We start from the raw sequence: 23,599 nt of genomic DNA on the forward strand, positions 1-23,599 counted from the left end.
TATTGCACAATCTTCAACACAGTCTAAGGTCCGAAAGTACGGTAATCAGTGTAATCTTTTAGCAAAAGAAAACTAATATGAAATTATGTGAAAGAGACATTAAGAATATAAAAAGCTTAACTAATTTCTGTTTAAAAGATGAGCAGGAAAACAGACATTAAATTTATTTTTTATTTTTTAAATCACCTCAAAAAGGTGGTGAATCTTCCCACTGTGCAACGCCTTGTTATCTGCTGTGTTTTGCATCATGGCCTCCACTGAGCTGTCAACATCGAGCCAAGCAGTGGCAGTTTTATGTGTAGTCTGCATTCTGTTAATCTTACGCCTACATGAGAGCACAAAACCTCAAAAGCAAGAGTATTTTTTCCACAGCATGCCACTGGCTCAGAGCCTGACCCACATTACTGAGCAGAAGATTCAACAGTTCGAGCACCACAGGAGAAATCTCATCAGCAGAGACCAAAACACTCTCACCTCTTATTCAACCCTTACATTCACTTTTGTCTAGAAAATCACTGGCAAAAAAAAACTTACACGTGCTGAGCAGCAATGGCGTACTGTTTGATTACACTTTGTACACAGCAAACTAATGTATGCGTGCAGCTCGGCGCTGAACTGAGTCCCTTCCATTGGTGATCAGAGCTCTTGATGTTCAGGGGAAATACTGAACATCAACATGGCCTTGGTTTACCACCCGCACTCCACTGGACTTCATTACATCCTACTCGCTTCATAACACGACTTAATAGGAGAACCAGCGGGCACACCAAAGTCAGACTTTTCGCATCAGCATGTACTACTATTTTGTACTTGGAGACGAAAAGTTTGTGCGATGAGCTAATGTTAGCTGAACACCTAAACATTCAGGTTCAGCCTGGCTACTACTGTAGGCCTGCTCTTAACATTTGCTACTTGTTTATTCATTAAACCCCGTATTTCTTGTGTTGTTGCACGGCAAGCTAAACAGAAAGAAAACAGCACAGGAAGTTGGGTTTTAGGCCACAAGTTTCTGTGCTTGGCCTGAAGATGTTAGGGTTCATTGAAACAAATTTAAAGTCGCAGTCTGGAGAAAATATAGCGGCAAAAATGACTCGTGGTTCCGCAAGGGAAGACAGGAACCATATGAAAAAATGGCTGCGTACAGTTTAGCTGGATAACTATATTATCAATCATAAAGCTTTCAATAGCTTCTGAGGTAGCAGTGAAACGTAGCTTGTCAGAACCTTCCAAATGCTAACATGTTAGCTAGCTAGCTCACTAGCTACCGCTGACTTTCTGCCTTACACCTCATCATACGGAAACACAACGAACTCACTCCTGCCTATACATTTAACCAGAGTTAAAAACAAGTCTTACATACCTTAACTGACTGTCTGTGTTCTTATACTTCCTGTTTGACATTAACTATGATGGTTTTCTTCGACTCGTTTCCCTGATCATCTCTTTTACTGTGCATGTTTGGCTAACCAACTACAAAGCTGCGCCAATGACCTAACGCTGTTTGCGTAGATACAGTTGAAAATGTCGGTCCTGAGAGAAAAACCGAACGTAAATGTACTTGAATAAAATCTACATACATTTTGCGTACCTGTATGTGTGAGAAAAACAGTAGGCACAAACTGTTTGAAACTTTTTTTTTTCCATATCCACTGATCTACTCGGGAAGTTTTTTATATTAATGTATTGGCTCATTGTTCTTGTATATTTATTTGAAATAGAATAACCGCGAAAGAAAATAATGTGCTTTTGTATACTGTAAAACGTAAAATATTAAATTAATTTCATTATCGGAATAATTATTTAGATAAGTACATATGATTCCCAATCGGATATATTTTTATGGACAGAAAATCACTTCAATTCAAAAATATTTTATCCCAAAAGGAAATTAAATGCAAACACTTTCAAGGTGTTCTTAGTTGTGTAGATAAGAGTGCTGAACAAGCACACGCGTATTTTTCCGCCAGGGCGGTGGAGCGGTGAGGAGGAAACCGTATTTGATGGACAAACGCTAATCTACGTGTAACGGGAAGTAACTGATACGCAGAGAGAAGTAGAAACATGTTGGCGCTGATGATAAGTTTGATCTCCTTGATTCCAGCTAATGGTGAGACTTTTATTAATTTTGAATCAATGAAACAACTTGCATACTAATTTGATGCACATGCCAAGTGCTGATTTACTTGTATTTTGTAACATTGAAGTCCATTATGGACTTCAATGGACTTCATAGTATGCTATGAAGTCCATTCAGTTTTAGTATTTTCTTCTTCTTCTTCATTTAGAAGAGCCTCAGTGGTCTTAGATCTTTAGATTTGCGTGAGGTATCATAAACATACTTTGTCTAATGTTTCTGAACACTTTGGGATTATAAACTAAATTTAACTGCATTGTGATTGTCACTTTCATTCATGTAATGAATGTGAATCTGTCTATGAAATTTGACTGATTTGATTATACATTTTCATATGTTAACTGTGTGTTAAAAAAACAAATTAAATTCAATTGATTTTAACTCATACAGTTAAACAACAAGGCTAATCTACAAGACATTAGTTAAAAAACTACCTAAAAGAGGAATTAAAAGCTAGACTTATCCAGACTGATGGGAAGGACTGCATACAAATGTTATGATATTAAGCAGCTGCATGCTTGATTCCACAGGAGCTGCTCATGGAGCTGATGTGAGCATTTCACCTGGAAATGGTTTTAGATATCGAGTCGGAGTAGATTTCAACTTGAGTTGTAAATTTACATTTTTATCCTCCATGCATTTTGCACAGATGTGGAAAGAAGGTGAAAGAAAGGTAGGTCAAAAATATTTTTTCAGATTTCACAGAAATGTTGCGATGAATTAACTCATTAACAAAAACTGTGAAAAACTTTACTGCTTTAACTAATTTAACTTAAATAAAAAAGTCAAAGTTGCTGAAAAACAGATCTAAAATGGCCTCCAACATGTTTAAGTTCTAAACCCAACTAGAAACATGAAAACTATAAGATTCTGAAAGTTGAAAGATCTAGTTATTATTGCAGTTAAATTAATTAAATTAAATGTACCAATTTAATTCCTTTGAAAAGTAAAATGAAAACAAAAATTAACTAATTTGTGATGTAAAATCAAAACAATTAGGGCATGAATTATGTGTTACCAGTATAGTAGAATGTTTGATACATTTGAACTATTTTATTTTCTTTCATGAGTCTTTTTGTTTTTGCTTGTCATTTATTCTGAATGGATTATTTCAGGATGTTACTTTTTTACTACAAGTTTTCTGTACTTACTTAACTCAGAGTTGACTTCTTAGTTCTTTCTCGTGTTCGGTTCTTTGTTCATTGGCTTAGATTCTTATTCTAGTATTAGTCTTTGGTTTTTGGTTCAGGAAGGCCTGTAGTGACCTGTTCAGTTCTTTCTGTACTCCAATTGTGTGAGTCATGCAGTAGTAATCAGTCACACCTGCTTCTAATGTCCCATATCCACCTTCATTTAACAGAAAATGTGGTTCTGTTGTGTGTTTGTTCCAGTCTATTTAGTCTTCAATTCTTTCTTTGTCTCTTTTTGTAAGTCTAGGACTTACACTGTAATGTATATATTTTTTTTAAATAAACATTTTACGTACCTGCAATCAAAATTGAGATCTACTTGTAAATGAATGAATAAATAAATATTCTGTGTTCATTCATTTAATTAGATGAGTCTAATCTTGTCCAATAAATTTACCAAGTATCATAAATGTCAAAAACACCATTTAGGATACTTTTTTTTAATTCCATCAAATTTCCATTGACTGGAACTTTCCTTTCTGCTCCCCTTCCCAGCTTTTCATCATTTCCTAATTTGCTTCTACCTACTCCCTTCCCCAGCTGTGACAAGCTCTTAGGGTTCCTTTGTCATTTCCACCTATACCTCAGTATTTAAGCTCTTCTTTCTCTTTCACTGACTACTGGATCTTCTGCTAAACTTCCCTAAACTTCTTCCTTATTACTTTCTGTTTTAGTTGTTTCTCTGCTGGTTTCCCTGAGCTTCATGTAAATTTTCTTTTCTTGACTTAGTCACTAAAGATTTTTAATATGGTCTGATGCTTTGGTTTGTTGCCTGAAACTGGAACCTGCCACCAGTCCAATTGTTTATGTAATCCAAATTTAAAAACAATATCTACTCTTTAAAAGAAATCCTATTCAGCTGTTTTACCCAGCTTTTAAAATTAACCATAATTTAAGACATGCATTCACATGTAAACAAACAGCTCATCATAACTGCTTAATGAACCACACTGTTTGAGGACTTTAGGAATATTATATGCATAATAAAACATTTCAGCTCAACGTGGAGTCATGGGATAGGCTTTCTGTAAACGTTGTGATTAGAGTATGAAAAGTCTGTAAAATGTAGATTTCACTAAAGTTACTGCAGAATAATAAACTTAGCAAAATGCTAAGCCCTGGAAGTCACTGCAAAGAAAGGCTGCACGTCTGTGATCACATCATTGTTGGTGTTTGTCTTTCAGAAGTGTCTCATCAACATGACCTCTTCTCAGCCCAATGTGACTGTGATTCTACACATCACATCTGCAAAAATAGCAGACACTGGGAATTACAGCTGTAGCACTCATCCAGATTATAAAACAGTCGATGCAATTAGTCCTCTAGTCTACATTCAGATAACAGGTAAAATCATCATAACTTTGTCTCAAAGGAAGCATCACTGATGCCACACTGTCACATTTGGGAGGCAAAATAAAGAAAAAAAAACATTTATACACATTGTCTGAGCCTATTTTGTCTTCTTTAGGGTCACAGGCAGAGATTCAGCCCATCTCAACTGTCAGTGTTCAAGAAACACCATCTGACTATGAAGGCCATCACAGGCAAGGTGAAGATTTTCTATAGAATCTTAATTGGCAAGAAGTTCAAGGCCTAAATCTTATTAAACAAACAGCCTTTTACTTTGCAATTTAACAATCATTAACAGAAATGCAAGACAAAATTTACAACCTGTTTTTCATAGCTTTAGAACATTAAATTAAGGTTTTCATTAACTTTTATCAATGATTATTTGATATTTCTTAAAAGGTACAAAAGCACCATTTAAGAATAAATAACACACTGTAAAAAGAAATGAGCTGAACCAACTTCATTGAATTGCTTCAATTGGTAACAAATAATTCAATTAAGTTTAAGTAACTCAAGTTATGTCTATCCAACTCAATATATTATGATCATCTAACTCAATTTATTCAGTTTTTTAAACTGAATTTATTAAGTGTGTTTAGGATGACAAATTTAAGTCAGTCTTTCTCAAATCATTTAGTTTACTTCAAATCAAGAAGGAAACTAGTAAAAGATCACTTTTTCATCAGAGTTTTTTGAATCAAAAAACTCTTGCTTTCAAATAAAGACAGACTTTATTTGAGAGGAGTGAGTAATGACAGAGAGGGAAGACATGGAGCAAAGGTCATCAGGCTGGAACTGAACTTATGACTGCATGCTGCATTGAGGACTAAGGTCTCCTTATGGGAGCTGTGCTCCACCCTGCACCACCACAGTCAGTACAGGATCTGTCCCTGGTGAAGCTTGTGTCATGGATACAAAGATGCCATTGGACTTAATTGTTGCAAATACAGTTTTGAGAGTGCACTCTGAGAAGTGTACTCTAAAAATACACTTTTTAGAGAAATACAATTGAAAGTTAAAACAGGTCAGAAAAAGTTTGGCTTTACGAGAAAAGATTGATATTTTGACAGCTCAAGTAGTTTTTATTATTTACATTTTTTTGTATGGAATTATTTGAATATATTCAGAAGCAGTTTATATAGCTTTGATTTCCATAGTTGTCTTGTCATAAGCATAAAAAAAATCAAAACAGCCATCTTGTTTACTTTCTCTTGGAATGTCTTTAGTTTCCATAACACACTTGTTTTGGCAAATCAGACCCAGGAGAGCAGAGCATACTTCCAGGCTCCTGTTCACTGACTATACTTTTCACAGACTGGTTAATTGAGGCCTGTATTTCTGTTTTCATTTTTTCTGCCAAATAGTCAGAAAATGCTTTGTCAATGATTTACTCAGAAGACATTTCTTCCTTTCCATCATCAATTTCTTTTCGTATTTGCAACAAGGCCAACAGAAGGAAACTAATATGTGTAAGATTTTCATCAATGAGCTGAATTGGCATCATTTAAAAAGTGTTATTTAAATCTGCAAAGAACACAGCTATGCACTGGTTGTGTTCCCACTTGAAACTGAGATCAGTTTTTCTGTTTTCTTTTCTTTTAATCTATACCAAATGTCAACCAGAGGCACTTTACAAGACAAACACCTCCAACTTATCTCCAGTTGTATAGCATGCAAACTGATTAAAAGTCCATTTAAATTAATCTAATTTATTCCAATACAGTCGAGTTGAAGCATAATAGTCAGAATCACAGACATTCCATTTTGATTGTAATTAATGAATGAGAAATTAATTTAAAAAGACCCACAATTTTTATTGAGTCACTGACTTTGCAGTAGTGCCTCATGGAGCATGTAGACAGTTGAGAGGAATTATTGTTTTAACAGAGACTTATAGCAGATTCTCTATATGTTTTAAATGAAGTTAAACTTGTTTATTGATGGAATAATCGTTTTTGCTCCAGGCAGCCAGGCAACACCCTCCACCCCAACCACAGTGAGCAACCAGAAGCTTTGCAGCACAGACCTACATAAAGAACCAGATCTCTATGTTTCTAGTAAGTTTAAATTTTTTTCTGTTACATTTGATGCTAAAACAGGTCATATACATTATGATTTAGTGTCGCTGTAACACTAATGTAGCATACAACCATGTCTGTTATTCAGCATGTCAGAAAGATGGGGGGAGTGAAATCTGTCTGTCTCTATGACCAGGAATTAACACAAATACACAAACACAGCAGGATCTCTTTTCAAAGTCCATCAGCATCTCTTTCGTCTTTGACACATCATTGAGCATGTTATTTTTACACCGATCACAAGCTCCTTCACCTCCCTCCTGTACAGAGCTTTACGATTGTTGGAGATCGATCTAACATCACAATTTCTGGATCCCTTTCAGACCAATCAGACAGTGCCAAAGTACTAACCCTCTGAAGTTTTACTGCCTTTACAAATAATTAACAAAATTTGACTGACTGCTCATTTGGCAGACCTCTATGCTTCAACAACCCATAAAATTTTTAAAATATATTTGCATGTTATATTACCAAGAAACAGATATTTCCATTTCTTGATTTTCTCAAAAAATGTGGTTTGCATTATATGAAAATCTTTGAGATAAACCTGTGGGACACAAAATGCACCAAATTCAGAGAATGACCCGACTCAAAACCTTCCGCGGTCAACGTATTGAACACCCCTGGTGTAAAGCATGCCGTTACAACCCCTCCCCAAGACCAATAAGGTAATTCTGGCATTGGGTGCAACACAAAGTTAGTAATCTAAACAGTTGACAGTCAGTAGCAAAAACAAAGTTTATTTTACAGTTTAGGTAAAACCTCAACCACAGGAGACAGAAAACACAGGGAACCTTTAAGCTTCAGGGTCTCCACGGCCAAAACAACAAACAAAACACCCCCTTTTAACTATAAAATAAAACCACTTTTTAAAGGAGAACTGAAAGAAAATACAAAACCTGAACTCCCTGGCTAACCACAAAACCAGAGAAAACAGTTTACCACAAAAATGGCAGAGAACCCCTACCAGCTTCCACTGTGAACAGAAACACACTATTTTAGTTAGACACTTAATTATTCACAAAATGCTAGATCAGTTAAGTCCCCACAAACAGTCAGCTCACAAACAAGATCACGTCAGATCAAGACCCAGGGAGAAAGGGATCTGACATCTCTGGCATGAAGCTCTTTATGGGGTGGCTGATGAGCTCCAACACATTTCACCTGTGGCAGCCAGGTAAAACTGAAACACAAAGGAAGAGAGCTCTCTCATGAAGAGAGTCCCTAGAGGTCAGTGACCGTAACACATATTCTAATATAAATACTACATTCAAATGTTGCTCAGATATGAGTTTGGTTCAGAGTCACAGATCTAATCTCTGCTACACCTTTACAAAAACTTAAGGCTCTAAATAAAAACAAGTTTTAATAAGTAACTCCACTTAATAAAATTCCTCATAAATATTGATTTATTGCAGTGGTGGTTCTCAATACATACAAGTCATGTGTTATTTAAATTATAACTTAAGTTGCTTTAAACTTTTCTCTTTTTTCATGTTAAAACCTATAAATATGTAGGAATTGAATATTTGGGAAGTGTCATAATTTAAACTTAAGGCTCAGCACCAGAGTTTTCTAGAAAAATATCCAGATTTTATTTTGTGATTTTAAAGGCTCTACGTTGAAGATGGTAAGAAATAAAGGCAGACTTTATTTTTGTTTTACTGTCATCTGCAGTCGCCTCTGCTTTCGGCTCCCATAATGACCTGTTGGCTAGTGTTAACGCACAGTCGCTCCCTCCAATTTCAAACTCTTCCTATTAAAGAGTTAGAGAGCTAAATATAATTGAAATATTGGCTACTTTCAAGAGAAAAAGGAGCTAAGTCTATGAAAGCAATGTAGCAATTTAGCTAGTTTTGATTTCCAAGGAATAAGGTGTCAGTTTATCATCATTTAGTCAAAGTAATGAAATAACGAACTGTTTATTGTCGATGTTTTTCTTCCTATTGAGCAGTGAAAGTCAATAAAACGTGTTACATGTCTTTTGCTTTAGGTATTTACTTACTGGAGGGGGTTTTGTTAGTGCTGAAGAGTCACAGCTAACAGCTAGCTCCTCACTTAGCGGCTGTAACGGAGCCTGAGTCGTTCAGCAGCGATGCTGTTACTCCTCCCATGACTCCTCCTACACTTTGGACTGAACCATTCTTCTAACAATACTGGGTTGGACCAAAAAATTAATTCTTATTTTTTTCTTAGATGAACGGCGGATTTACTTCGTTCTTTGTTTCTGTTCTCTTTTTTATATTGATATTGTTTAAATACAGGGGTTTCTTTCATTATTTCTTTGGGGGGGACCATTCTAGACTTTTCCAAGATTGGGGGAGTCCAGACCCCGCCCCGACCCCCGGGATTTAAGCCGATGGCCAGAGGCGGTGCTTAAAGCACTGAACGATCACTCTTGCGCATGCACAAGTCGAGAATCTTATACCCATAGACATAATATAAGCATAGACGCCTCATGGACCACTCCGGCGCAGGAAAAACGGCGGCCATCTTGGAGCGGTATACCCTCCTACTTTGCTCAATCAAAGCAGCAGAAGATGCCTCAGCACTGAGGGATATTGTTGTTCTGGTCGATGGATTATTGATGCGAGGGCTCCACAGACAACATTTCACAAGTAAGATGGACATATTATTGTGTATATATTGTGATTAGAATATTACTTTACTGTATTTATGTCCACCGGTGAGATACCAGCTAATATTAGCTACAGTGCTTGGTGTAATACGGGTTCAGCCCCGCTATGAAGGCTAACTGAGATTCCGTAAATCTAAAAAAATTAATTATTCTCTAACATTGACTTAGATTATCTGACACAAGGGCCTATATTAGAAATGAAACAATATAACACATATAAAACTTATATTATGTGTTATAACATTCACCGGCAAAGTCTACACAGGTGGTAAAGACTATTATTTATATTCTTTCACTCTGTCAAAAGTAAGATACATCCTAAATCTTCCGTTTTTGTTTTGAAGGTTTCCTAAAGACACGATGTGAGGAAGAAGAGGGAGAAATCTATAAAGAGAGATGGATTCACTGCAGCACGGATGAATCTCACATCGGATTTTGGACTCGTCAGCTGAAACACACACACACACACATATACACACACGTGTGTGTTTGTGTGTTTTTCAGCTGACGAGTATATATATATATATATATATATATATATATATATATATATATATATATATATATATATATGTATATTATATATATATATACACATGTTTATAGTATTAATCATTATTTATTGGTGCCATTATTAATCTTTATTTATTAGTGTTTGTATAGTTATATAAATATATATTGATATTACTAAATAATTTATTAAATAAATTATGAACGGCTGTGTGCTTTGTAATATGCTCTTCATACATCGATATCAGAATATTCCATTCCTATTCTATTGTTATAGCCACTAAGCATATTTAAATATGATGAACTATGTATTAAAAACATACTTAAAAAATACAATTATTTATAAATGTAGCTTTGATAGATGTTTGAATATGGTTTACAGTAACAAAAAAGTGTGTTATGATCGATTAAATCCGCTGATACGTCATTGTGCTGCTAAACACATAACGCTGAGTGGAGTGGAGTACCGCTCCAAGATGGCCGCCCTAAATCTCGTCAGCGACAATAGGCACGAGCGGTCCATGAGGCATCTATCCTTATATTATGTCTATGCTTATACCAACATGGTCACGTGTGATCCCCGGTGACACCGGTTAGTCTATATAGTCACGTGACAATGACAGCTCAGTCCCTTTTCATCTTCTCATAATAGGTGAATAGATGGTAGGAATTTGATTATTGCTTGTCGCTGGTAGCCTCGAGACTACGGTCGGAGCTGCGAGGATTTTCTCACCCTCCAGAGGCTGCGCAAGCTCTTCATTGATACAACTCTGTTCTTCGATTGGTAAGTTGTTTTTCTCTTTTTAATCGACGGGAGCGGCGGCACGTTCACTTCCCGCGTTGATTTTCCTGTTGCTGCTGGTGGTACAGCGTTAGCCAGCTCAGACCAGCTTGTTTCTTAGCCATATCGGCTTGTATTTGTGGCTGGCAGCCGGGTTTGGATTCCCTTAGTTGATTGTATTGCAGCCGTTTTCGGGATTGCTTTTTCTTTATATTGTGCCGCCGTGTTGACTTGTCTTATATTATTAGCGTAGCCGTTTCGGCTTGCTTTTTGTTTACCTTGTGCTCGGCTTACCTATATTTGTTTAATTGCAGCCGTTTTTCCGGGTTTGATCTTTCTTTTGTTGTGCAGCCATGTTCGGCTTGCCTCATTAAATATTGCAACCGTGCTATGGTGGTCGTAGTGCTCCTTGCAGTTTTTTTCTCTGCTCGGGAACCCCTGGTGGCGTTTTCTGCTCACCGGGTTCCCTGGTCCATTTGCTCGTCGGCTAAGTGTCAAGAGTGGCGATTTCAGCAATACCTGACCTTGTCTTGTGAGAGTGAAATGCTGGACGTGCAGGGCTGCAGAGTGTGTTTTCCCCTCTCCAGTTGGAGGATAGGCATGATCTGTGTCCCTCTTGTTTGGGGCCGGATCACCTAAATTAGGCCTTGACTGATGCGGCCTGCCCTAATTGTTCTGTTCTGCCCTTGTCCCCTAGTACTGCTCTTTGGCTGACTTTCAAGGTGTCAACCAGCCTGTGAAGCGTATGGCTCCTGAGGCTATGGAACCTCCACGTAAGAGGACCAAGAAGAGCTCCAGGGATTCTATCTGGGCAGGTGGCCCATCTTACTTCTGAGTTGGAGCAGATTTTGAAAGCACTGCTCAAATTCCTTAGAGACTGGGGTGGCTCTAGTCTGACTGGAGACCCGGACCCAGGGCAGACCATGGGTTCAGGACTCTCTGTTTTAGAAGATGATGCTATATCCCTGGCAGCATCTGGTACTGATTTTCAAGATCCGTTTGAATCTGGCTCGCATATGTCGACAGCCAGTTCGCATATCTCTTCCTGCTCTCAGTCAGAAGAGGATGATTCAATAGTGGGCGCTTTGAGAACTGCGCTTGCTCGGTTGCAGCTGGATGCTCCACAGAGCATCCAGCTGTGCTTTCTTTTGGTGTCCTACTACTAGGTCGTCCTTTATGGTTCCCTCATCTGCCAACTATGTGAAGGAGGTTCATGCCTCTTGGGCAGACACTAAGGTCTTTTCACAGCCGACCTCTGATGGCAGGGCTCTGGCGGCCATTCAGGATGCGCCCAAGTTTGGCTTGGGTCATATGTCTTCTGTAGAGCCTGCTATAGCATCCCTCATTGTGGCTCCAGATGAGGTTCTGAGAGCTAATGCTAGGTGTCCTCGTCCTCAGTGTCGTGTGACTGATGATCTGCTCTGTAGAGCTTATGACGGTGGTTCTTAACCTTTTTTGAGGTACTGAATCCACCAGTTTCATATGCACATTCACTGAACCCTTCTCTAGTGATAAATAAAATATGATTCCCCCAAACCCCCCAAATTCAAGACATAGGGGTGCCCCAGCTAGAGTCTAGTTGGGTCACCCCATGATCACCAAGTCCTCTTAAAAGGTAGAGTCTCTGAGAACAGTTCTTCAAAATATAGTCAGTGTTTTCAGCAAAGTTGAGCTGACTATCCAGGAACAACCCAAATTTGCCACAGTTTCAACAAGTCATCACGACTTTACACAAGTGTGTCTTCACCTCTGCGGCAGAGGCTCCGCCGAACCCCTGAGACCGACTCATCGAACCCCTGGGGTTCGATTGAACCCAGGTTAAGAACCAGTGGCTTATGACTTAGGGGCTTGATTCGGGCGACTCGGTAATTCATTGTCGCATTTATTACTGGGTCTCTCAGCTTCTCTGGAGTGCTTGGCGATTGCGCCTACTCAAGGTTTGATGGACGCATCTCCTCATGCGTTTGCTCTTTTGTCAAGGGAAATTGGCCGTGTCCTGTCTACCCTTGTCCAGGCACGATGCCAGGTCTGGGTGGCACAGTCTCCTCTTACCGAAGCCTGTAGAAGGACCCTGATGAGTTTTCCAGTGGTCCCTGGGGAGTTGTTTAGCTCTGCTGCGGTTGCAGCCTTGGAGCGGTCGGCCCAAGCTTCTCATACCAGGCAGCAGCTGGCCGGCCTTCATCGCAGGCGATTGCAGCGCCCTGCTGGGATTGCCTCTGCATTTTTTTCATGCACTTATCCAGCCCCATCTACACCCTCCGTGGGGCAGCCACGGCCTGCTGCAGGGCCTCCTCTTGGCCAGTGGGATGTTTCCAGGGTTCAGGCTCGCATCGCTTCTCAACCCAGGCAGTCCACTCGGCAACCCTCCCGCCCTCTTAGGGGGTAGGGGGGTTCAGAAATGATACCGAGCTGGCAGTGGGACACTTTATCCCGGACCAGCTCAGTTGCTGGACCAACCCATGGGTGGTGTCTACACTGACTTGGGGTTATACACTACAGTTCCGCCGCCGTCCTCCTGGTCCTGGTCGAGTCAGGATGTTAGTGATTCACGACCAGGTAAAGGCTCAGGCTCTAAGCCACGAGATAGACATCTTGCTTGGCCAAGGGCGCTATGTTGCCTGTCGACCCCATGCGGGATCCAGGGGGCTTTTACTCAAAGTATTTTTTAGTCCCAAAAAAGACTGGCAGACTCCTTGAGCTTAGAGGACTCAATGTGTTTGTGTTTTTGAAGACAATCCCTTTCCACTTGTTGAGCATCAGGGATGTGCTTCAGACAATCTCCCTAGGCGACTGGTTCACCTTGGTCGACTTGAAGGACACCTACTTTCATGTTCTGATTGCACCACACCATTGGCAGTTTCTCCGCTTTGCATTTCAGGGCAAGCATTTTCAATTCAGAGTTCTTCCATTCGGCCTCTCTCTGTCCCCGCGTGTGTGCACTTGGTGCGTGGCTGCAGCCCTGTGTCCGCTGCAGGCCAAGGGGGTGAAGATCCTGCCCTACTTGGAAGATTGGCTCATCTATGCGCCAGGGGGCTTTTGCTCAAAGTATTTTTTTGTCCCAAAAAAGACTGGCGGACTCCCCCCAATTTTGAACCTGAGAGGTCTCAATGTGTTTTTGAAGACAATCCCTTTCCACTTGTTGAGCATCAGGGATGTGCTTCAGACAATCTCCCCAGGTGACTGGTTCACCTTGGTCAACTTGAAGGACACCTACTTCAAGTCAACCAAGCTCAGGGCGCGGCAGACACACGCACATTACTCGATCACATAGACCTATTGGGTCTTCGTGTGAACTAGCAGAAGAGCAACTTGGTTCCATCTCAAGAAGTCACGTTTGTTGGGATCATGATGGACTCCCTCACCATGACTGCTCACCCATTGCTTGAGTGTGTTAAGGGCATTCTGTAAATGCTGCCCACCTTTCTACCCGGCCGCGCACCCCCCTTTATTGCTTACCTTCGTCTGTTGGGCAAGCTGACTGCTGCTGCTACAGTAGTACCCCTGGGATTGTTGTCTCTGCGACCGCTACAGATGTGGCTCAACAGCCTAAGGCTACACCCATCTTGTACGCTGCACTAACGCAGGAAACTGCTGGTCTCCCCTGAATGCTTCGCGTCACTGGCTCAGTGCCGGGATGCAGCGTTTATGACCAAAGGGGTTCCACTGGGCTCGCTGCCGGCTCGTCGAGAGGTTGTCTCTACCAAAGCATCCACCACAGGATTTGGGGGGGGGGGTTGTGGCAGCAACAGATTGCCCGGGGGGCATGGTCTCCGCGGGAAAAACTGCAGCACATCAACGCCTGGGAGTTGAAGGCTGTGCAGCAGACATTGTGACACTTCCTCCCAGGCCTGCGCGGAAGGCATGTCCTGGTGCGTTCGGACAATACTTCGGTGGTTTTTCATATCAACCATGTGGGGGGGTGGGGAGAGAAACGGTTGATAACATTGCTGAGGCTGACCCAGAAGCTCTTTACCTGGGCAGCCCCTCTTTTTGCCAGCCTGAGGGCGGCCTACATTCCAGGGGTGCAGAATGGGCCGGCCGATATTCTGTCTCGGGGACACCCACCACCGGGGGACTGGAGACTCCACCCGGAGGTAGTGGGGGTGATTTGGGAGAAATACAGCATAGCAGCTGTGTTGTCTCCATTTGCGTCCCGAGAGACAACACATTGCCCGCTTTGGTTCTCCCTGGCAGAGAGTGCCAGTCCCCTGGCTTAAGATGCATTGGCACACGACTGTCCGAGAGTGCTGCTCTATGCTTTTTCCGCTGCTTCCTCTGATTGGCCCACCACTCCTGAGGGTCCTTCAGGAGGGACATCAGGTCCTTCTAGTGGCCCCCTTGTGGCCAGGGAGAACCTGGTTTCCACTGCTGCACAGGCTCTGTTGCAGCTCTCCAATGCCTCTTCCCCACAGGAAGGTCCTTCTGTCACAGCTAGAGTGTCGGATCCTGCATCCCAATCCCAGTCACCTCCAGCTCTGGGTTTGGCCACTACGAGGCCCGGCATCTCCTTCTTAGAGTATGACAGAGACATCTGGCATACAATGACTAACGCCAGGGCCCCTTCCACCTGACTGGTGTACACTCATAAGTGAAAAGTTTTTGGCAGTTGGTGTCATGCTAGACATGAGTATCCTGTACACTGTTCTATTTCAGTTATTTTAACGTTCCTTCAAGCACTGCTTTCTCAGGGTCAGTCTCTGTCCACTCTGAAAGTTTATGTGGCTGCCATCTCTTGTTGGCGTGCGGTGGTGAGTGGAGAGATGATAGGACGTAACAAAGACGTTTTTTTGTTTCTGAGGGGTGCATGATGCTTGCACCCTCCCTTACGCCCTGTCGTACCTGTGTGGGACCTCTCTCTAGTCCTCACTGCGCTGCAATCTCCCCTGTTTGAGCCCTTGGCGGAGGTGAGCCTTGAGTATTTGTCAAAAAAGATTGCTTTTCTCCTTGCCATGGCTTTAGCGAAGCGGGTGGGTGAATTACATGCGTTGTCTGTTCACAAGTCCTGTTGCCGTTGGAACCCAGCTGATTCTGGCGTTACTCTTTGGCCTGACGTGGCATTTCTTTCTAAGGTGGCCTTTTCTGCGAGCCACTCTGTGCCCCTACAGCTTGCTCGCTTTGATGCAGATGGGCCTGTTGAGCCCATCTCTCTGCCCTGTTAGGGCACTGGAAGCGTATGTCAGACTCACAGCTTCTCTACGGCAGTCTGATAATCTGTTTGTTTTCTACGCAGGGCCCCACAAGGGGCAGGCCCTTTCCAAACAGTGTCTTGCACATTGGATTGTGGACGTGGTGGAACAAGTGTACATTCTACAGAGCCACCAACCTACTGGTGGTGTACAGTGCCATTCCACCAGGAGCATTAGTGCGTCAAAGGCCGCTATGACTGGGGCCACTCTGGAGGCTATATGTGCAGCAGCCTCCTGGTCATCTCCAAATACCTTTGCTAGGTTTTACAGGGTTAACCTGGCCGCCTTTCACCCACTGGAGGGGATCCTGTCCCAGCGTTCATCATCATCCCAGTGAAGTGGGCATGTTTTTGGATTGTTTCTTTTCTGTGTGTGATTCCTCAGGACTCTGTTGGTAATTGTCATCCAGTGCTTTAAGCACTGCCTCTGGCGGTCAGTAGGTATGAAATAGAACGAAAGTTACGACTGTAACTACGGTTCTATGAATCCCGGATGACCGCCAGAGCTTTTGGTCCCTTGGAATCATTGGGTTTCGCGAGAAGATTAAGGGACTGAGCTGTCATTGTCGCGTGACTATCTCGACTTACCGGTGTCACCGGGGGTCACGTGTGACCATGTTGGTATAAGATTCTTGACCTGTGCATGCGCAAGAATGATCATTCAGTGCTTTAAGCACCACCTCTGGCGGTCATCTGGGATTCATAGAACCGTAGTTACAGTCATAACTTTCATTCCTTTTCATGCCCAGATGGCACTAAGGGTGTGAGACCAGGTTATCTCATGTGTACAGTCAAGATATTAAGTTTACAGGCAATCATTGAACAAAAAAGGATTTTAGCAACACTTGCATTATTACATAGTTTTTCATTGTAGGTTTGCCACATTCCTTGGGCGTCTGGGTTTTCTTTCTTTTTGTTTGACAATACAATCATTGTGTTGCAGGTAATTCAGTTCACTTCACTGTATTTATCATTGTTTAGGTTTTGCCAGATGAATTCATTCTTTTGTGTTACGTTTCTTTGTTTTTTCTTGTGTTATATTTGAATTTATTGTTCTGTCAGATTTTTTTCCTTTTGGTTTCTGAAGCCTTATGTCCTACTTGCTCACCTTCTATGAATTAGTCTCCCTAAGTTTACCTGATTTCTCCCTGCCACAGCTGAACCATATTTTCTCTGATTAGTGATTTGTTTTTTTCCACCCCTGCCTCAGTATTTAACTTTCTGATTTCTAATGTTCTGTTTCGGTGCCTGACTTTCATTCCATTACCTTTCTCCCTGTACAAGATCTATGCTCTATTCATTTGTAGTAATTTTTGTTATTTTGTGAGATGAAATGAGGGGTGTGTGGGTGTTTAGCAGATAGAATCAGATAGAATCATTTTCTGTGTTGTGTTTTCATGTCTAGAAACATTGATAATGCATGAGGGTGATGTATTAGGTCATTGAAGCAGGGACAGGTAGGAGAAGAGAAAGAGGAACAAACAGCTTTGCATGCATCCCTCTGTGTATTTGCAGGTCTGCAGGGACAGATGTGGTACTGGATGCTTCTGGGAAAAGCTGCGATCCTCCTCCTCAGTTTGACCTCTCTGGCAGTAAAATACAAGCGAGGACAAGGCATAAAGACAACTCTTCGTGCACCACAGCAGCAGTCTCATCTGTCATGAGTAATGATTTTAGATAGAAAAAATAAAGTTCTCAGAATAAGTCTTTTTTTCTTTTAGGTGGAAATTTGTGAAAAAAAATATTCTGTCAAAACTGATGCATTGTATTGGATAAGCATATTTCACATTTACATTAAAATATAATCTGTGTAATTTTTTTATTCTGTTTATAACTATAAATAAAATAAAAATATAGAGAATAAGGTCATATCTCCCATGAAAGACTTAATGTCTAGATGAACGAAGGATGACATTAATCTGTAAGAGAAAATATCGTTGAAGTAGGTTTAAGATCTTTGTTGTGGCAACTTGGGGTGGATTTTCTTTAAGGTTATGAAGCCCAGATAGAGGATGTTAAAGTTACAATGAGTAAAAGAAACCAGCAACACCACCTGGAATAACACTCCAGGAACAATGAATTGTAATAAGCATACAGGCAAGTTCTGCTGGAAGGAGGAGTCGAGATTCGAAAAGTTCTGCAAAATTTATTGACATTCAATATTTGAAAAAAAAAACCCCAAAAAAACCCAATAAAAAACCCTTTCCAATTGGCAAAATCTTAAGACAGAATGTTTAAGACGGTAAATACAGTTAAACAAAATTATTGGTTGAAGTAAAATATTTAAATCTTAGCAGAGACTGAGACTTACCAGTGGGGGAAGTTGTGAGGGAAGTAAGCAACATCCAGTGAAGAAAAAGGGATCCCCCACGACACTACAAAGCACAGCAAATTATGCGGCTCCGTAACAAAGAAAAAGGTGCTCCAACAAAATAAATGCACAAAACAAGACACCGACACCACAGGAGCCTCAGTCCCTGAAAGAAACGAGCAAAACAACCTGAATAAAACAATGGTATCACAATATCAGTAAATACAATAGTGCACTTAATCCAATTAAATGGTGCAGTCATCAACGCCCCAGCGAACAGGGAACACCCAAGTTGATCTTTTCAAATGTTTTCTGTAGGCAAAACAGCAGTAACAGCAGATGTGACGCTGATAACAAAACAGAACAAACGAAGAAAAGGCCATAAAACATTTATGCCACATTAGCTTCTACTTTTGGATACACTGTCCTTAATTCTGATTTTAGAAGTTAAGAAGCATCAGATCCTGTTGACTGTGGGACACCTGGTTATCTAGGTGCTGCATCAAATTCTCCTCACTGCAAATAGGGCTACAGCAGCTGAGGAGACATTTAGGTCCCACATACACTCAAAAAAATGAACTTAGGGGGTTATTAGATTAATAAAAGAATATCATGTACTTTTAACACAATAATTTCATGTTTTAAACAAAAACGTGATAAAATCATGTTGAACAAACAAGAAATTCATCAACTTAACGTTTATGAAATTGAATCATGTTGAGATAACACGATTCATTATAGTCAGACTGATCTTGTGCTGGAGGCGACGAGCGAGATCACGGCAGATCCCGCGAGATCATGGGAAATCACACGAGGCCCTGCGAGATGATTGTTTTTCGTGCCAGGAAAACGCCAGCTGCAGTTTAGAGAATACTAAATTCTCCTGGCAGGATTGTGCACATATCAGTGTTGCTATGTACACTGAAAGAAATAACTCTTTGGATTAACATAAAAAAATCATGGAAAGATTTTCCACCTGATTACTTTGCTTTATTTCAGCACTATGTAATTCTGTTACTCCAATTTAAAGAAAATGTGTTGGCTCAACTTAATTTATTAAGGTTATTCCAATTTAAAGCAAATGTGTTGGCTCAACTTAACTTTTGTGGTTGATTCAACTTATTTACTTTAGTTGGACCCAATGTAATTTAATAGAACCAGACCAACTAATTTGCAATGTTTTGGACCAAATAATTGACTTTACTTGATTAAGATGAATGCAAATTTAGTTGAAACCAACTTATTTAACAGTGATACCTTCACACTATGTAATTGATGTACTCATGTCAGTGGCTAACATGTGTTAACATCACATGAAGTGATGGTTAGCTGGTAATTAATCAGCGTTTTTCTAACATTTGCACCATTTCCTGCTTGCTCCATGCTTGTGTCAAAGCACAACTGAATTGAAGTGGTTATTGCATTTATAAAAAATAACATGTTTAACAGAATTATTTTATGTTTCAAAGGCAAATATGACAAAATCACGTCAAATAAACATAAAATTCAACAACCTAGCGTTAATAAAATGTATTCGAGTTGAGACAACGTGATTCAATTTAGTCAGACTAATCTCCCGCCGAAGAGGGTCTAGCGAGACCCGGAGATCACGCGAGACACTGTCGAGATTACGGAAGATCACGCGAGATGCTAGCGAAATTATGGAAGATCACGCGAGATGCTAGCGAGATCACGCGAGATCTTGTGTCTGGGAAAACTTCAAACTGTTCTTTCAAGAGAAGCGGGAAGATTCCTGATTTGGATCTGCTTAATTTGAAAAAGGTAAGATTCAGTCTATTTTCATCCGTCTAAATCAAAATAAAAATCGAAATAAAAAGATGCAAATTAAAATCATAAGACTTTTTAAAAAAACATTTTTTTCTATGTTCGGTCACGTTTCTATGTAATTGATGTACTCAAATCATGCTAACATCACATGAAGCAGTGTAAGGGTCACAAAGCTGCTGTCAAGACAAAAAACGGACCCCATAAATGTCACAGTTTTGCTCCTCCTCAGGTTGTTAAAACTCCCTGGAAAAAAGTTGGACTGATGTAAATTCAGCATCTGGTGCCATACAAACTCTGAAGTCTGAGGTTTAGTGGATTTTAAACACTGGGGCCAAACATAAGTCTATTTAAATGTTTTTTTTTTATTATTATTTGATTTCAGTACTGTTATTATGTAGGTAAATGCAGAGTGGACATTGGATGCACACACACTTTTGTGGCTTTCTATCGTAATACAGATTCTTCATTTATTAATAATAAAAAGTATTAAATTTGAGTCAGAGGAACCTGCGGAGGCCTTTGCTGTTAGAGCTTTAAAAGTGCTTGCAATGTCCACATAAATGTCCACCTGCTAACTATGGATTTCTAGTATTGTTTTCTGCCTGAAACACTCAGAGGATTGTCCATTATTCCTATTAGTCCATGAACAGACTTGAGCTTTCTTATTTTTTAAATACATATATTCCTCTGCTCTAAAGATGTATTTTGTTATTGTACTTGTTTTTCCCCAAATAATTGTAGTTCAAAAACAATTTTTAAGTTTATCGGTTTAATTTTGAAATGTTGAGGTTTTTGTTTTGATTTTTATGTTTTATATTTTTATTGCTTTCTACCATGTTCAAGTCACCACTGTTCTGCACATACATGCTTGCATGTGCCCAGTGGTTATATTCAGTTTCAGAACAGCTGAAACACTGGGTGCCTTTAAATCTCAACTTAAAACCCACCTGTTTAGAGTTGCTTATAGCTAAATTAGGCTTAGTGCGGTTTTAATGTCTTCAATGTTTTTAATGTTTTTGGCTTTACTTTTTATCTGTTTCACTGTTTATTAAATGTTGCATGACTCTGTGTTTCTGTTTTTAATTATGTAAAGCCCTTTGAAATGCCTTTCTGCTGAAATGTGCTGTACAAATACAATTTGATTGATTGATTCATGATCCATTCAATAGACTTGTACTAAAAGTTTGAATGTTCAGATACAACTCTGCTCAGGGTGAATTACATATTTTAATGTTTGAAAATCTGATCTCTTTCAGAACATCACCTGTCTGTTATCCACCTACATAAGCACTGGTGAAGTGGGTCATCGGCCATCAAGTTTTAGATTGCAGTGGCTAATGGTAAGTTTTGCCAGATCTAAAATGACTGAATCTAGAGTTAGAGCGATCATAAGGGTTCAGCTGAACTTGTATTTGGCAAGTCAGTTTTATTTGTCTTTATTTGCGTGGGGATGTGGAACTGTAAGGAGTGTTGTCTCTCTCTGTCTAGTAGATATGAGCTGCTATCAGCCCTATGCTAGCTACAGATTAGTACAGAGCAAGGGGGAAGAAGGATGAGCAGCAACATGAGATTGTGATTGACAGCACTAAAACTCTCCTGCCACTGACTGGTTGTTTCTAGCACTGGGAGAAGGCAGAGGAAATAGATTTTTCACAGTATATCCCCCTATACTGTACCCTTGTTTCAGACATAAATATTTCTTAGGTGACAGCTTCAGTTAGAAGTTTAAATAAAATGTTAAACTTAATTTTAGTCATGGCATAATGAAAGGAGAATAACTATTTTAAAGATCTTTCAAATAGGCTGCAAGCCACTGATCACTTTCGTTTTGACTTCCTTTGAATGTAGCTAAGTTTTCAAGTGTGTGACCTTATAGTATACTGCTGGATTTTGGCGGTTGTTCTCATTGTTTTCTGATCTGCATATTTAGGAAAACACTGCTGAAGTCAGACGAGGGTGGATCCTAAAAGGCCTGTGTGCGTACCTGGATGAAGATCCAGAGAAGCTGGAGAAAGAGTACATGGTATGTTAATGTATCTTTGTGTCCACAAAAGAGGTGATTATAGTTGGAGTTAATTGGACCTCCTGTGAATTACCAATAAATTTAAAATAAGAGATGATCATTAAAACTCTTCTTTTTTTTTCACTTGGGTACATTCAATTTTAATTTGACTTTTGAGATGCTTTTAGATTTCTCCCACAGAAAAGGATAATCATTAGTAAGATTGATATAATTACAGTTATTGCTAAGTGGGTTTAAAATGAGGATTTTTAGGTGAGTTAAACTCCACAAAAAGATCTTTGGCCTGTTTTATTTAGCCTTTTTTTCTAACAGCATTGTTTCATATGCAGACAGAAATATTAAGTAACTTTACCTAAGATGTTAGTACTGATCTATTTGGAAATAACTACCACACATAGTCATGACATTTCCTCCATCCAGGAAATAAGACAGGTTCTTCATGGATAAGATGTTTGGTTTGTGTACAGAGTCAGGGCTTTGTTTGCACATAAGTAGGACTGGTTTGGAATGACAGTCTGTGTGGTGGATCCTCAGACTGTCATTTCAATTGAGGAGAACAGGCCATGGAATATGGGGCCTATTTGGGATTCATCCCTTCTCTTCAAGTTTTTCCATATGAGACAATATACCGTATTTTCCGCACCACAAGGTGCACCGGATTATAAGACGATTTTTGTGAAAATGTAAGGCTTTTAGGTGCCTTACATTTTCAGAAAATATGGTACCTTTTCTAAATGGAAAATCTTACCACTGGACTCACAATTAACACAGACAGGTCTTTGATGGACCTTAGCTGTTGGTGAGTCAGCCAAATAAGTGTAAAGTTATTTTTTTATTTAATGAGATGTGAAATCTCTCCCCCCCAATACCCCACCCATGTTCCCATCATCAAGGTGCACAAATGGCCGAGACCGTCTGTGGAATCTTCGTTATTCGACCGGAGAGTGCAGAGCCTGGCGATGCCATTGAGGATGTTGGGATTGTCCTGGAGGCGGTGGAAGTGATGAACAACTTGAGCAATCTATCTTTACATGTTTTTCTAAAGACCGCAATGGAAAACTAAATTTTAACTGTTACAGTTCGCAAAGTTGAGCGAATTTACTGACACTTTTTATGTTGTTAAGAATTTGATCTAAGCTAAACACAGCCCAGTTTTTTTCTGGAAAAACAAAACTGACCTTTTGTTGTTTATTTCAACTTTCAACTCAGCTGTTTTTTGTGCTGTGTAAAAAGAAAATGGATAACAATTTTGAAAATACAGTTTCATGTTGTACTTTTTCTAATTGTTGAGTGTTCTTTCTTTCAGTGTGGTCTTAAAACACTTCATTTAATAGCACTTAAGAAAATGTCTTTGAATTAACATAATTCAATCATGGAAAGATTTTCCACACGATTATATAGCTTTCTTTCAGCATGAAGCATGTTTGTTCAGCTAACTTAATTTTCATGAGTTGGATCAACTTAATTAAGTAGTGTGAAGGTATCAGTGTAAAATTAGTTGGTCTGGTTCTATTAAATTACATTGGGTCCAACTAAAGTAAATAAGTTGAATCAACCACAAAAATTAAGTTGAACCAACACATTTCCTTTAAATTGGAATAACCTTAATAA

The 23,599-nt window shown here is 39.9% G+C and overlaps 3 protein-coding genes across 7 annotated transcripts in view; 2 read left to right on the forward strand and 1 right to left on the reverse strand.

Annotated features, from left to right (window-relative positions):
• The window catches only part of LOC106912068 (casein kinase I), a 31,920-nt gene extending 28,536 nt beyond the window's left edge, over positions 1-3,384 (reverse strand). For 4 of the 5 annotated variants that reach the window (XM_088014490.1, XM_088014491.1, XM_088014489.1 and 1 more), the window contains exon 1: positions 1,361-1,502. The gene's annotated coding sequence lies outside the window, so the exon portion shown is untranslated. Of the gene's footprint in view, positions 1-1,360; positions 1,503-3,285 lie in introns of those variants that run through there. The other variant, XM_088014488.1, reaches the window with a different exon arrangement.
• On the forward strand, positions 2,003-18,284 carry LOC148154861 (uncharacterized). The gene is made up of 6 exons (XM_088014492.1): positions 2,003-2,107; positions 2,665-2,807; positions 4,509-4,668; positions 4,793-4,873; positions 6,639-6,731; positions 17,382-18,284. The coding sequence occupies exons 1-6, from the start codon at positions 2,062-2,064 to the stop codon at positions 17,528-17,530; spliced, it is 672 nt and encodes a 223-aa protein (XP_087870618.1). The 5' UTR covers positions 2,003-2,061; the 3' UTR covers positions 17,531-18,284.
• Positions 18,285-19,600: 1,316 nt separating this feature from the next.
• LOC148154862 (uncharacterized) lies at positions 19,601-23,260 on the forward strand. The gene is made up of 4 exons (XM_088014935.1): positions 19,601-19,959; positions 21,222-21,305; positions 21,896-21,988; positions 22,882-23,260. The coding sequence occupies exons 1-4, from the start codon at positions 19,825-19,827 to the stop codon at positions 22,990-22,992; spliced, it is 423 nt and encodes a 140-aa protein (XP_087871061.1). The 5' UTR covers positions 19,601-19,824; the 3' UTR covers positions 22,993-23,260.
• Positions 23,261-23,599: the final 339 nt, after the last annotated feature.

Source organism: Poecilia mexicana, unplaced genomic scaffold, assembly GCF_051168715.1.
Source record: "Poecilia mexicana isolate PSO_F unplaced genomic scaffold, ASM5116871v1 scaffold_17, whole genome shotgun sequence".
NCBI lineage: Eukaryota > Metazoa > Chordata > Actinopteri > Cyprinodontiformes > Poeciliidae > Poecilia > Poecilia mexicana.